The sequence below is a fragment of the Coregonus clupeaformis genome, chromosome 24, assembly GCF_020615455.1.
Source record: "Coregonus clupeaformis isolate EN_2021a chromosome 24, ASM2061545v1, whole genome shotgun sequence".
NCBI classification, from domain to species: Eukaryota; Metazoa; Chordata; class Actinopteri; order Salmoniformes; family Salmonidae; genus Coregonus; species Coregonus clupeaformis.
Window position 1 is genome coordinate 58,815,399 of NC_059215.1, and position 15,181 is coordinate 58,830,579.

At 43.5% G+C, this 15,181-nt stretch overlaps 1 protein-coding gene across 1 annotated transcript in view; it reads right to left on the minus strand.

Annotated features, from left to right (window-relative positions):
- Positions 1–4,594: 4,594 nt before the first annotated feature.
- LOC121538632 (protein Wnt-5a-like) overlaps positions 4,595–15,181 on the minus strand; it is an 81,085-nt gene continuing 70,498 nt past the window's right edge. Inside the window, exons 4-5 of the mRNA XM_041846814.1 lie at positions 6,637–6,929; positions 4,595–6,039 (exon numbers count right to left, since the gene is read on the minus strand). Of these exons, the coding sequence (XP_041702748.1) occupies positions 5,581–6,039; positions 6,637–6,929 (752 nt within the window). The 3' untranslated portion in view covers positions 4,595–5,580. The remainder of the gene's footprint in view (positions 6,040–6,636; positions 6,930–15,181) is intronic.

Here is a 15,181-nt window from a genome sequence, read left to right on the forward strand (position 1 = left end):
CAGAACCTCAAACAGGAAGTACCCGTGCTAAGGACTATGCAACGCTGGTCTGACCGATCGGAATCCACACTTCAATATTGTTTTGATCACGCGGACTGGGATATGTTCCGGGTAGCTTGCGAAAATAATTTAGACGAATACACTGAAACGGTGACTGAGTTATCAGGAAGTGTATAGGTGATGTTGTGCCAACTGTGACTATTAAAACCTACACTAACCAGCCACCATGGATAGATGGCAGCAATCGCGCAAAACTGAAAGCGCAAACCATCGCATTTAACCATGGCAAGGTGACTGGGAATATGGCAGAAAACAAACAGTGTAGGTACTCACTCTGCAAGGAAATTAAACTGGCAAAACATCAGTATAGAGACAAAGTGGAGTTGCAATTCAACGGCTCACACACGAGACGTATTTGGCAGGGTCGACAGACAATCACGGACTACAAAAGGAAAATCAGCCATGTCGCGGACACCGGCGTCTCGCTTCCAGACAAGCTAAACACCTTCTTCACCCGCTTTGAGGATAGCACAGTGCCACCAACGAGGCCCACTACCAAGGACTGTGGACTCTCCTTCTCCGTGGCCGACGTGAGTAAGACATTTAAGCATGATAACCCCCGCAAGTCTGCCGGCCCAGATGGCATCCCTAGCCGTGTCCTCAGAGCATGCGCAGACCAGCTGGCTGGTGTGTTTACGGACATATTCAATCTCTCCCTTTCCTTGTCTGCTGTTCCCACATGCTTCAAGATGGTCACCATTGTTCCTGTACCAAAGAAAGCAAAGGTAACTGAACTAAATGACTATCGCCCCGTAGCACTCACCTCTGTCATCATGAAGTGCTTTGAGAGACTAGTCAAGGATCATATCACCTCTGCCTTACCTGACACCCTAGACCCATTTCAATTAGCTTACCGACCAAATAGATCCACACACGATGCAATTGCCATCACACTGCACACTGCCCTATCCCAAGAGGAATACCTATGTAAGAATGCTGTTCATTGATTATAGCTCAGCATTCAACACCATAGTACCCTCCAAGCTCATCATTAAGCTCGAGGCCCTGGGTCTGAACCCCGCCCTGTGCAACTGGGTCCTGGACTTCCTGACGGGCCGACCCCAGGTGGTGAAGGTATGAAACAACATCTCCACTTCACTGATCCTCAACACTGGGGCCCCACAAGGGTGCGTGCTCAGTCCCCTCCTGTACTCCCTGTTCACCCATGACTGCGTGGCCAAGCACGCCTCCAACTCAATAATCAAGTTTGTAGACGACACAACAGTAGTAGGCTTGATTACCAACAATGACGAGACCGCCTACAGGGAGGAGGTGAGGGCTCTGGGAGTGTGGTGCCAGGAAAATAACCTCTCAATTAACGTCAACAAAACAAAGGAGATGATCGTGCACAACAGGAAACAGCAGAGGATGCATCCTCCTATCCACGTCGACAGGACCACAGTGGAGAAGGTGGAAAGCTTCAAGTTCCTTGGCGTACACATCACTGACAAACTGAAATGGTCCACCCACAGTGTGATGAAGAAGGCGCAACAGAGGCTCTTCAACGTCAGGAGGCTGAAGAAATGTGGCTTGTCACCTAAAATCCTCACAAACTTCTACAGATGCACAATTGAGAGCATCCTTTTGGGCTGTATCACCGCCTGGTACGGCAACTGCACCGCTCGCAACTGCAGGGCTCTCCAGAGGGTAGTGCGGTCTGCCGAACACATTACCGGGGGCAAACTACCTGCACTCCAAGACACCTACAGCACCCGATGTCACAGGAAGGCCAAAAAGATCATCAAGGACATCAACCACCCGATCCACTGCCTGTTCACCCCACTATCATCCAGAAGGCGAGGTCAGTAGAGGTGCATCAATGCTGGGACCGAGAGAATGAAAAACAGCTTCTATCTCAAGGCCATCAGACTGTTAAATAGCCATCACTAACACATTAGAGTGTGCTGCTGCCTATTGAAATCACTGGCCACTTTAAGAAATGGAACACTAGTCACTTTAATAATGTTTACATATCTTGCTCTACTCATCTCATATGTATATACTGTATTCTATTCTATAATATTCTACTGTATCTTAGTCCATGCCGCTCTGTCATTGCTTGTCCATATATGTATACATTTTTTAATTCCATTCCTTACTAGATTTGTGTGTATTGGGTATATGTTTTGAAATTGTTAGATATTACTTGTTAGATATTGCTGCACTGTCGGAGCTAGAAGCACAAGCATTTCGCTACACCCGCAATAACATCTGCTAAACACGTGTATGTGACAAATAAAATTTGATTTGATTTGATTTTAACACATAATGAAAAGGTGTGCCAGAACAAGAAGGTGCATTCCCCTTTACAAAAACAACACTGGGGAACCAAATTATTGTGTAACATACAGGTAACTGACAAAATAAACGAAACACTTGAGTGAATGAGGGATACAAAGTACAGTATATTGAAAGCAAAGTGTGGTTCCTGAGTTAATTATCAATTATCCTTCCATCATGCTTAGGGTCATGTTTAATAATGCCCAGTTGCCCATTGTTTTGCCTACCATGGCTTAAAAAGGAGATCTCAGTGAGGAGCATATGGGGTTAAAAGTGTGTGTGTGCAGTACGCGTGCACATGTGTCATAGTCACCAGATCTCAACCCAATTTAACACTTATGGGATATTCTGGAGTGGCGTCTGAGACAGCGTTTTCCACCACCATCAACAAAACACCAAATTATGGAATTTCTCGTGGAATAATGGTGTCGCATCCCTCCAATAGAGTTCCAGACGCTTGTAGAATCTATGCCATGCCGCATTGAAGCTGTTCTGGCTGCTCGTGATGGGCCAAAGCCCTATTAATACACTTTTCTTAATTTAGGCAGTTACCTGCATCTTTAAATGTGAGAACAAGTGACCTGAAAATGTAGTATGTAAAAAAGTGTATGAGTTGAACGCATTGATAGAAATAGAGATGTGTGTATATATTTTTATTATCTTGAAGCTTAAAATAGATCTGGATAAAATAAAATGAATACATACAATTTAATGATTGGTTGGTCGGTTAGATGTACAGTACCAGTCTAAAGTTTGGACACACCTACTCATTCCAGAGTTTTTCAATATTTTTACTATTTTCTACACTATAGAATAATAGTGAAGACATCAAAACTATGAAATAACAAATATGGAATCATGTAGTAACCAAAAAAGTGTTAAACAAATCAAAATATATTTTATATTTGAGATTCTTCAAATAGCCACCCTTTGCCTTGATGACAGCTTTGCACACTCTTGGCATTCTCTCAACCAGCTTCATGATGTAGTCACCTGGAATGAATTTCAATTAACAGGTGTGCATTGTTAAAAGTTAATTTGTGGAATTTCTTTCCTTCTTAATGCGTTTGAGCCAATCAGTTGTTGTGACAAGGTAAGGGGGTATACAGAAGATAGCCCTATTTGGTAAAATACCAAGTCCATATTATGGCAAGAACAGCTCAAATAAGCAAAGAGAAACGACAGTCCTTATTACTTTAAGACATGAAGGTCAGTCAATCCGGAAAATGTCAAGAACTTTGTAAGTTTTTACAAGTGCAGTCGCAAACACCATCAAGCGCTATGATGAAACTGGCTCTCATGAGGACTGCCACTAGAATAAAATACCCTGATTTACCTCTGCTGCAGAGGATAAGTTCATTAGAGTTACCAGCTTCAGAAATTGCAGCCCGAATAAATGCTTCACAGAGTTCAAGTAACAGACACATCTCGCCATCAACTGTTCAGAGGGGACTGTGTGAATCAGGCCTTCATGGTCGAATTGCTGCAAAGAAACCACTACTAAAGGACACCAATAATAAGTAGCGACTTGCTTTGGCCAAGGAACACGAGCAATGGACATTAGACCGGTGGAAATGTGTCCTTTGCTCTGGAGTCCAAATTGGAGATTTCTGGTTCGAACACTGTGTCTTTGTGAGACGCGGTATAGGTGATCGGATGATCTCTGCATGTGTTTTTCCCACCGTAAAGCATGGAGGAGGAGGTGTTGTGGTGTGGGGGTGCTTTTCTGGTGACACTGTCTGTGATTTATTTAGAATTCAAGGCACACTTAACCAGCATGGCTACCACAGCATTGTACAGTGATACGCCATCCCATCTGGTTTGGGTTTAGTGGGACTATCATTTGTTTTTCAACAGGACAATGACCCAACACACCTCCAGGCTGTGTAAGGGCTATTTTACCAAGAAGGAGAGTGATGGAGTGCTGCATCAGAGGACCTGGCCTCCACAATCCCCGGACTTCAACCCAATTGAGATGGTTTGGGATGAGTCGGACCACAGAGTGAAGTAAAAGCAGCCAACAAGTGCTCAGCATATGTGGGAACTCCTTCAAGACCATTGGAAAAGTATTCCAGGTGAAGCTGGTTGAGGGAATGCCAAGAGTGTGCAAAGGTGTCATCAAGGCAAAGTATGGCTATTTGAAGAATCTTAAATATAAAATATATTTTGGTTTGTTTAACACTTTTTTGTTTACTACATGATTCCATAGTTCTGATGTCTTCACTGTTATTCTACAATGTACATTTTTTTTTGTAAAAATAAAGAAAAACCCTTGAATGAGTAGGTGTCCAAATTTTTGACTGGTAGTGTACTATATACAGAACATGGTGTATTTAACCATTATAACCACAACATTTCCCATATATATTCTAAGCTTGTAAGTAGAATCTTATATGTTAAGTGGATATCTGTATTAATAAGAAGACTATAATATTGCATATTACAAGCAAAGCTCTGTAGTTCAAAACAAACAGCCATACAGACGGGCTAAGGCCTCAGGGTCAAAGTGCATATGCTGAATGTGTTTAGGGGTCTAGCTGGGGCCTTGTGGGATACTTCACAGGATGGAACTAACCCCAAACCAGATCTCTTCCACTTTCCAAGGCCCTTATTGGTTTAGACAGAGGGGCTAGGGTTTAGGATGGGGCCCATGAGTACAAACCTATAGAGCCAGATTCAAGTATGTCCAATAGAGGCTTGATCTGGGTCTAGGAAACTGCACCATAGTGACATAAAGCATCCTCTTCTCAACTGGAAGATGACATTAGTCACCTCTTACTGATAGCCCCAGATTAAACAGTTAAGTGTGGCCATCAGCATTCTCCATCAAGCAAAACATTGAACTAATCTACTGCTATGAAACAGGAGATAAGCTTCCATTTCACAGTCATGGTGAACCATTAGACAGGTCAATTAGACATATTCATAATAAAACTATCCTGGCTGCTAGTCTCAAGGCCTGGGTATTCAGGGGTTAAACGTTTGCTTGGATGATGGGGCAAAAACAATCCCCGAAATAAATATTTCCCCATATTTTCAGTTTCTGAAGGCATTCGATTTGTTGGAAGTATTGCATGGAAAAAAAGTATCAGTCTCTCACAACAGTATAATCGTTTAACTATATACAGTAAATATCATTTATAAAAATTTTATTTATTCCTCACTCTCCCTTTGCCTTTTTTGTTATGCCTCACACACAATGCACACGCGCAAACAAACACATACACACTCTCCTCCTCCTCACTTGCAGATGAACTGGTCCACGGTTTTGGTGCAGCGCTTGCACTTGACGTAGCAGCACCAGTGGAACTTGCAATGGCATCGCTCCACGATCTGGGCCTTGTACTGGTCGTAGCCCCGGCCACAACACATCAGCTCACAGCCATCCATGCCCTCAGATGTCTTATTGCACAGCCTGCCTACAGTACCCAGTGAGCCCGTACTCTGGTTGGACAGGCAGTAGTCTGGGCTGGACTCGATGTAGACCAGGTCGTGGCTGGTGGGGGGGTTGAACTTGCTGTCCCGCTGCACCAGCTTTCCACGCGAGCTGAGCTTCATGGACGCTGCGCTGTCGTACTTCTCCTTCAGGGTTTCGCCCACCTTGCGGAAGTCTGCCAGATGCAGCCAGCACGTCTTCAGACTGCAGGAGCCCGACACGCCATGGCACTTACAGGAGACGTGGGCCAGGTCTGACACCGTCTGAGAGGAGAGGAGAGTAGGAGGGAAACAGGTTGGGAGAGATGGAAAGATTGGTTATGACCATTTTTTTAAATAAAATGTCAATACTATACAAACATTATTTATTGTGTCCATGGCCCACACTATAAGCTGAACAAAACCCTGTCCGCTCATTTGTTAGAGTCAGAAGTGATGTGTATACAACAGGTTCTGGCGAGCTGTTTCCTTTGAGGCTGTGTCAAGGCTTTTGGAATGAACTACAGAAAGCATCCCAGTGAGCCGTCATGATCCCAACTCACACAGATCAAAGACAGGCTTCAGGGGAGAGACGAGACAGAACTGTTACACAGATGATCAACTGATACCACACCCATCTGATTGACCTGGATTCTCTTTTTCTCTCTGGCTCCCCCTCTCTCTCTCACTCCCTCTGTCTCTATTCCTTCCATTCTCTCACTAAGTGTCATTGGGGATCAACTTCAGAACAGCAGAAACAGGTGGAGATGAACTTGTTTTATGTGTTAGTGTGTGAGTGTGACAGTAAAATAAGTATGCAGGCACAGTGCTTCATTTTGTTAGGGTGTGTGTGTGTGACAGCAGAGTATGATTCCTCCTCACCCTCCTTCCAGCCTCGTTGTTGTGTAGGTTCATCATCAGCCGGGCACTCTCGTAGGATCCCTTGGCATAGCTCTTCTCCCTCTCCCGCGCGTCAACAAACTCTTTAGAGAACCTGTAGCCATAGTTCAGGTTGTCCCCGCAGCCGCCCCACAGCCAATCACGAGGCAGGTCTTTGGGACGTGCGGCACGGCTGCAGCCGCAGCTCGACAGCTCCCCCTCTCTGCAAGCCCTGCTCACTGCGTTGACCACGCCTGCCGCGCTGATGGCATATGTAAATGCTGTTTCTCTGCTTCCTGTGAACAGACAGAAATACGAGAAGACAGAAGAACAACATGAATATATGACAGCAGTGACAGTGTACGGTGGAGTCAGACCTGGTGTTAGATTTCATTTGAAGTGATGAGGAGTCAAAGTCTTAAAAAGAAGAGATGAGAGTCACTTTAGTGAGTCACAGTAGTAGGGTCCAAACTGGCCAGACACAGCATTTATAGAGCTTTAACATAAGTCAACAATATGGAGCAGAACGACCATACCATGTTGACAGATGACTCAATACTTCTAGGTATACTGGGCTCATCTGACTGACAGAGGGCGGTACAGGTAGCGAATGAATCTTGTCCAGATGGAAAGTCTCGGTAGCAGAGTCTGCCAAGGGGGAGCTTGTGGCAGAGCTGTCGACAGACATGATGTCTCTCTCTCGCTCTCTCTCTCAGGACTGATCCCAGAGAAGCCTCCCTCTCCTCAGTGAGTGGCCTAGTCCACCCAGCCACGGGGGCAGCCAACACGGGCAGACTCCCCTACCCTGGAGCTCAGCCCGAAATCAGCAGCACCGAACAGTCAAACAGACTGGGGAGGACATGTTTACTTGGCCCAGAGTGAACCAAGATGGGAGCCCTGTCCTCCCCTTAATGGGAGACGGGATCAGAGAGAGAAAAGGAGAGAAAGAGGGAGAAAGTAAGAGGGAGAGAGAGAATAAAGAGAGAGAAGCTGTCCTCTCATTGATGTTTTTTATTTGAAGACACACAGTACAGAATCTGTAGAAAGGGATCTCAGAACAGGGGAGGGACTGAGACAAAAGCAAGCTATATAAAAGTATTTACAGGGAGGAGTCTCACACACTCCCAGAGAGATGCATATGTAGCGCACATACATTCTCATACACACTTGTGAACACACATTCTCGCGGTGATAATGGTTATCACTTGTGGTGATAGGCTCATCCAATTCCTGTCCTCTAATTTCTTCTCTCTCATGTTTCAAATGTACAGATGCTCAAGCCACAGCATTATCACAACGCTAGGCTGAACGGCATGAGGTAAATGCTTTGGTTTAAATTAAATGTGACAGTTATGAACAATAAATGCCGGCAGTAAACCACCACAACATGGGCTCCTGTGGAAAAGTCAAACATTGGAGAGGACATAAAACAAACGCTCCATCAAATAGACAGGATCTGGAAGTAGGATTGAAACCCTCTACCTCTCTGAGTTCTATGAGGGGTGAAAAACTAGCTTGCATGCATGTGTGGGCACACACACACACACATGCATGTGTGTGTTTGAGATACATTGAGGCTGAATGCAATTCCTCCCCATTGTGAGTGTCAGACTATGGCCATGGAGCCCCAGTCCACATGTGATTTATAAAGAGACCTCCCCCACAAACTATTCCCCCAGCACAGCTGCTCAACATCACCCCATGGATTACAACAGGAGAAGAGGGAACCTCCAAATCCTCCTCTGGTCTAGTAGGAGAAAGGGGAAGGGAAGAAGAAGGAAAAACTGTGTGCATACTCAGAGCTAGAGAACCACATAATGCATAACTGAGCAGTGGTTTATTCGGATCCCCATTAGCTTTTTCCAAAGCAGCAGCTATTCTTCATGGGAGGTCCAAACAAAAACATAAAACACGACAAGTAACAAAACACTGATAGACAAGAACAATATGAGTGCAGTCTGTGGGTGCATGTGTTGGTCATTTCACAATCTCTATTGTGCCATGAGATTATGTTTTATAATTATTTTAAAGGTAATGTTATTGGTTTTCTTCAGTAATTGGTTCCATGAGATCATGGCTCTGTATAATACTGTGTGTTGCTGTGAATTTGTTTTGGACTTGGGGACTATGAAGAGACCGCTGGTGGCATGGCTTGTGGGGTATGTATGGATGTCTGAGCTGGATGTTATTTGATTATACAGAAAACCTGGAATTTTCATCAGAGTAATATTTCTCATAAAGACTAGAAGAGAAACAGGAAAGACTGGCATGCATGTGTCACACCCTGGCTCTGGGAACTCTAATATGTTGAGCCAGGGTGTGTAGATTCTATGTGTTTGTGCCCGGCCTGTTCCTGCTCCCCGCACCAAGCCTACGGTGCGCGTCGCCAGCCCGGCCCGGCCCGTTCATGCTCCACGCACCAACCCAGGGGTGCGCATCGTCAGCCCGGTACGGCCCGTGCCTGCTCCCCGCACCAAGCCAGGGGTGCGCATCGTCAGCCCGGTCCGGCCCGTTCCTGCTCCCCGCACCAAGCCAGGGGTGCGCATCGTCAGCCCGGTCCGGCCCGTTCCTGCTCCACGCACCAAGCCAGGGGTGTGCGTCGTCAGTCCGGCACAACCCGTGCCTGGAACACCGGTGCCTGGTCAGGTACCGGTCAGCTGCTCCACATCGGAATCCAAGCAATCCACTCCACCGATGTCCAGTCCAGCTCCAGCCAGAGGGGCCAGACCGGACCAGGGGCGCTACGGGGGGATAGTTGAGGGGTGGTGGTCATGCCCGGAGCCGGACCCGCCTCCGAGGAGGAATGCCCACCCAGCCCTCCCCTGTTCGGTTATGTTTGGCGCGGTCGCAGTCCGCACCTTTGGGGGGGGGGTACTGTCACACCCTGGCTCTGGGAACTCTAATATCTTGAGCCAGGGTGTGTAGATTCTATGTGTTTGTGTTCTGTGTTTAAGATCTAGTATTGTGTTTCTATGTTGGCCAGTGTGGTTCTCAATCAGAGGCAACGAGTATCAGCTGTTGCTTGTTGTCTCTGATTGGGAGCCATACTTAAGTAGCCAGTTTTCCCACAGTGTTTGTGGGATCTTGTTCCAGTTGGTTTGTGTTAGTACCGTTGGACTTCACGTATCGTTTGTTGTTTTGTTTATCGTGTGTGCACTTAATAGAATAAGATGTACGAATATCACGCTGCGCCTTGGTCCTCCTCCTTCGACGATCGTGACAGCATGTTGATATCCTGTATATGCAGTTAAGGGCAAGGTGTGCTGCTCTGTTTTGAGCCAGCTGCGGCTTTGCTAGGTCTTTCTTTGCTGCACTTTACCATATTACCACAGTAATCAAGATGGGACAAGATCAGAGCCTGAACAACTAGTACAGTTAATGTGTGTTAAAAACGCATAACATCTTTTTATAACAGACATACTCCTCGCCATCTTCATAACAACTTTGTCAATATGATTTGACCATGATAATTGACCATCCAATGTTATACCTAGGAGTTTAACTTCCTCAATTTGCTCAATGGTCATACCCTTTATGTACAACTCCAGTTGAGGTTTAGGTCTTTGAGAATGTTTTGAACCAAATACAATGCTTTTAGTTTTAGATGTATTTAAGACCAGTTTATTATTTATCACCCATTCTGATACTGACTGTAACTCCTTACTTATAATTTCTATGAGCTCACTGGCTTTTGGTGCTGACATGTAGAGTGTGGAATCATCAATCACAGTGTGTTCCACTAGCACCAGCTGTCGGCTATACAGCCGATTACAGAGTCATTTTCAGACGGGTACTTTTCAATTCCCTAGTCAGAAAAAAGTCTGTTGAGCCCTCTCTCACTAGAATGCACGATATGCGTCTTCTAGCCATCTATTGATAACACAGGTGCCTGTCAGTTACAAAGTTAGCGATGACAGGGAAACACTGCTGGTTTGACAGTCTGTCCTGCCACTCAGTACCTAGGTGTGTGAGTTGTGTGCACTGTGGTTGCAGTATAATTTCTACACGGAGGGAGAGAGCATGAATTTGCACATCCCATATAATGTGATAACGATGAATCGAAATCCACTTAACCTATGCTTTTCTGTCACATTTATTTATTTTATTTCGCGTGCAGGGTCCGACATAAAAAATAGCCCACCGGGGCCAGTAAAAGACATGTGTCGTTGGGCCAGTGGATGTCGTCAGGGCCAGTAACTTTTTGGGCCAGTCACTTTTCAGCTCATTTTTGCATTCCAGTTCAACATCTAGCTGCTCTGTCGCAATCTACCATTGAAAACCATTAAAGACTACACGCCTAAATGTCATGCCATTTGTATTTGACCAATGTGATTGGCCGTTCATTCAAGCATGACCACGCTCCTGCGAGTCACAACTTCTCAAGCAGTACATGAGTTGATCCCTTCACACAGCACACACAAGCTGTCCAGAGCAAAAAGAAGCACCAATCAATCTACTCGCTGAGTTTATTTATTTTAGCGAAAGTGATTTACAAAAGTAAACCTTCAATAGTGAACATCCTAGCAATTTGCTGGCTACTGTTGATATTCTGCAAAAAGAAAGCTACAAAAAGACACCTAGCATTCGTCTTGGCTAGCCTACTATAGCCATGTCGATATCTCTTTTGGAACGTTTGTCTTAAAGGGGCAGTGTACTATTTAAAAATCTTCTCAAAATGACATACTTTAGAAACAAAATGTAATGCAATTAATGCAATGCAATTCTAAAGAAGAGTAATGACTTGCGTTGCTAAAATATATTACATACCTTTTTAATACATATCATAATAACCCAATGTGGCCTATTAATAGCTGAATATAGAGAGAAAGCACGCCAAAAAAAAATATCTACTGGCCCGAACAGAGTTTCTACTGGCCCTGCATGTAGAACCCTGCCGTGTTTCATATGCAGCACGGAGTGGTGGTGCATAGACTATTGACTGTGTTTTGATTGATGAACAAGAAGCTTGATTTGTTTTTTAAAAGGTGTCGGACTGACTGAATAAAGTCAATCTCATATCTTTGCTATTCATAAATCATACAATGTAGTTATATGTCCATGGTATCTCATCCGGACAATTAAATAAAACAAGATCTTGTTTTTGTATTTTCGATATGAAGTCCAGTAGGTATTGCCAGATCGTAACATTAGAGTGAGTGACTTGTCAGTAGCCTACCGAATTGCATCGGTAAGAGTAATTTGACGAAATATCTTCAGATAAATTATGAAAACATTCGATGAAGATGGTGAATAATCCTCACTGCAGGAACAATATGTAGGCTAGTGGAGAGATATCCTCACTATGGTCCAAAACATATTAAAAGAAAACATTAAATTGTTTTAAAAGCTAATGATACTTACAGTATATGGTATTTTCAATGATATTGATGTAGGTCTACTGATTTAATCAAAGTGTTGACAATGGAGTAGTCAACTGCTACTTTCTGTGTAGCAAAGGCCATGTTTAACACCTGCTTCATTCTTCAATCAAACCTGTGTTGCAGATTGCTGAGAAAATGCCTCTTAAAGAAGCTTGAAGCCTGTGGAAGTCAGCAGACTCTTACGGGATTCTTTATAGGCATAGTGCAGTCAAAATTAAGTTGCTCGTGTGTTTTATATCATATTGTACAACAGTTGATTAAACTAACACTACAAAAGTGTGAATTTAAAAAAAAATCAGTGTTATTTCCTCATAGTTGCTGGTTGAAAATACAGTCTAGCACTAGAAAGAACCAGAGGCCACCAAAATAGAGCCTGGTCGGCAAAAACAAATAGTAAATTTTTCTATGGCTGCCTACACCATGTGCTTGTTGAAAACACTGAGGCGTCCTTTGAAGAATACTCTCTGGGTTCTATTGGATAAATATCTTTCCAACCATGTGATGGAAGATGATGTAAAGCCATAGCAAGTTATGATAAATAACATCAAAGGCTACACTGAAATCTAACAATACAGCTCCATCTATCATCTTATCCATTTATTTGTAACAAATCATCAGTCATCTGAGCCAGTGCAGTAAAAGTTGAGTGCCATTCTCTATACGTTTGCTGAAAGAGTCAGTAGTTAACTTGTTCTCTGAAAAATGCATGCCTGATGAAGACCTAAGGGAAAGTAGTGAACAAGGCATCTCACAAAGACACGTGACATGATGGCATATTGAACACACAGCGGTGCGAATCACCTCAAGATAAAAACGTAATTTCAATATCAGTAAGTTAGACTAAATATTAGCATACTCATGAATAATAACATTCAATCTGGATAATAACACAAAACGAATCATAAGGCTAGAGAAATCTATTGACAAATATTACAACAACAAGCAACACTCAAACATGACGGAGGGCAAACGAGGAGAATCAATCTCCAAGAGAAAACGCGACTCCTCTACGGATACAAATGATTTATGCTTTTCACCACTGGGACTGGTAAGTGTGGAAAGCGATCTGTTGAAGTCAATAAATGACAAACTGGGCATACTAGAGTTGGTCAGTAAGGATGACAAAGAGTTGAAGGCGAGTCTTGAAATGACTGACGAAAAAGCTGCGATAATGGAGAAAGATACAAAAAAGCAAAAAGGGACAGTCACTAATATAGAAACGGACGATAAGGAACTTAAAAGGGAGAACAACTTTCTGAGAGAAGCATTCCTAGACATACAGACTAGGTCGATGAGAGAAAATCTAGTACTTACGGTATCCAAGAAAAAGAAGGAGAGGTTACCGAAAAAATTGTGAAGGACTTCTTTCTTACAGCGCTTCAAATCCCACTCGATATTGTTGATCAAATCCCACTCGATATTGTTGATAAAATCCAACTCGAACATGTACACCGTTGCGGACAAAGAGGACAGAGATATGAGCATCCAATCGTTGCCAAATGTACTTTCTTTAAGGATAAAGTAATGGTTAAAAGGTAAAATACTTGCTGGCACGAAAATAGGTATGAATGATCAGTTCCCAAGGGAGATTGCAGAATGGTGCAAAGTTCTGTACCCAATCTTCAAGGAAATAGATTAAAAGGGAAGCGTGTTGCTCTCGTAGTCCATAAACTTTATATTAACAACCAAATGTTCCGCGACACAAAGACTACTCCATGGCTATTCTGAAAGTTCTAATAGAGGAGTCGAATAATGGAACACCCAAAACTAGCCATGGTAGGGATTGAAATAATAAAACCCATTAATAGTATTTTATAAAGGGATAAGACGGCATTACAAGAAAGTATAACAAACGAAATAATACATCTAAAAATATAACTAATTAGAACACAAGTACTCAATCAACATAGTGGAGACATAGCAACCAGAAGACATAGAAGGCACAGTATGTGGGTATGTGTGGATGTATTGTGATGAAAGGTGTGGTGTGCGTTTTTGTGTTTGGAAAAGTGTGGCGTTAAGTGAGTGAGAAAGGAAATGGTTGCATATCCCAGAACCAACATGTGTCTTTGAGCAGGGGTTGTGAGAGAGAGCTTTCAATTGTGTGCAGATGAGGGATATACATTTTTAAATAAAGTATACATCTGATCTATTCTTTTATTTTCCTATCATGATGGAACGGTCCCCAACCCTATATCCTAGACACCCACCTGAGCAACCCATACACCAAAGAGAAGTCCCCATCTGTTTTATGGCCCTGCTGTAAGTTACCCATATGCAGCCAAAACAGAAAGATAAATGTGATCAGAGACCTACTAGAGCAGCACCGCCCCCTCAAGATTCTGAGCCTGCCTGGCAGGGATGGTCCAACAAAGCCAGAGCCCCCTGATGGGAGAGCATGATACACAAGGAAATTTTCAAAGCTGCTAATGAGAACCTTGACGACCTTGTACCGAGCCAGTGGGGATTCCGGTAGGGTACCTCCACCCAGGTTGTGGCAGTGCTGGCAACACTGGCTGCAGTAACCGATGGGGAGGGGGTCACACTCGGACAATCAGAGCGGGGGCATATTATTGTGGCCCTGGTGGCACAAAATAATCAAAGGTCTGACTGAAATGTGTGTAATTCTTTGCTCAATCTTGCATGCTTTCTCAAACAGCTGTATATGCATTTGTAAATCAGGTCCTTTCTTGAGTTGGGCTCTGGGATGTAACAACCGTTGAGCATCTGAGCTTATGGTTGATTGTGGAGGAAAGGGGTTGAGTGTGTTAGAGTATGTGTGTGTGTGTGTGTGTGTGTGTGTATCCCACATCCATTGCAAGGGGGTAAGGATGTTAGGGAGAATATAGGATGAACCACAATAATTGTTTGCTAAAATAATAATTGCTTGACAAAAATGTAATGTAATACAATGGCAATCCGGGTTATGGGTAACAATCCTTCGCATTAACCTCCGACATTATTACGAATATTAATTGCTAATGATGGGAATTAAGATATGCAAGATATTTGAATAAATTTGTATTTTTACTAGCATATATATATATATATATATATACAGTGGGGCAAAAAAGTATTTAGTCAGCCACCAATTGTGCAAGTTCTCCCACTTAAAAAGATGAGAGAGGCCTGTAATTTTCATCATAGGTACACGTCAACTATGAAAG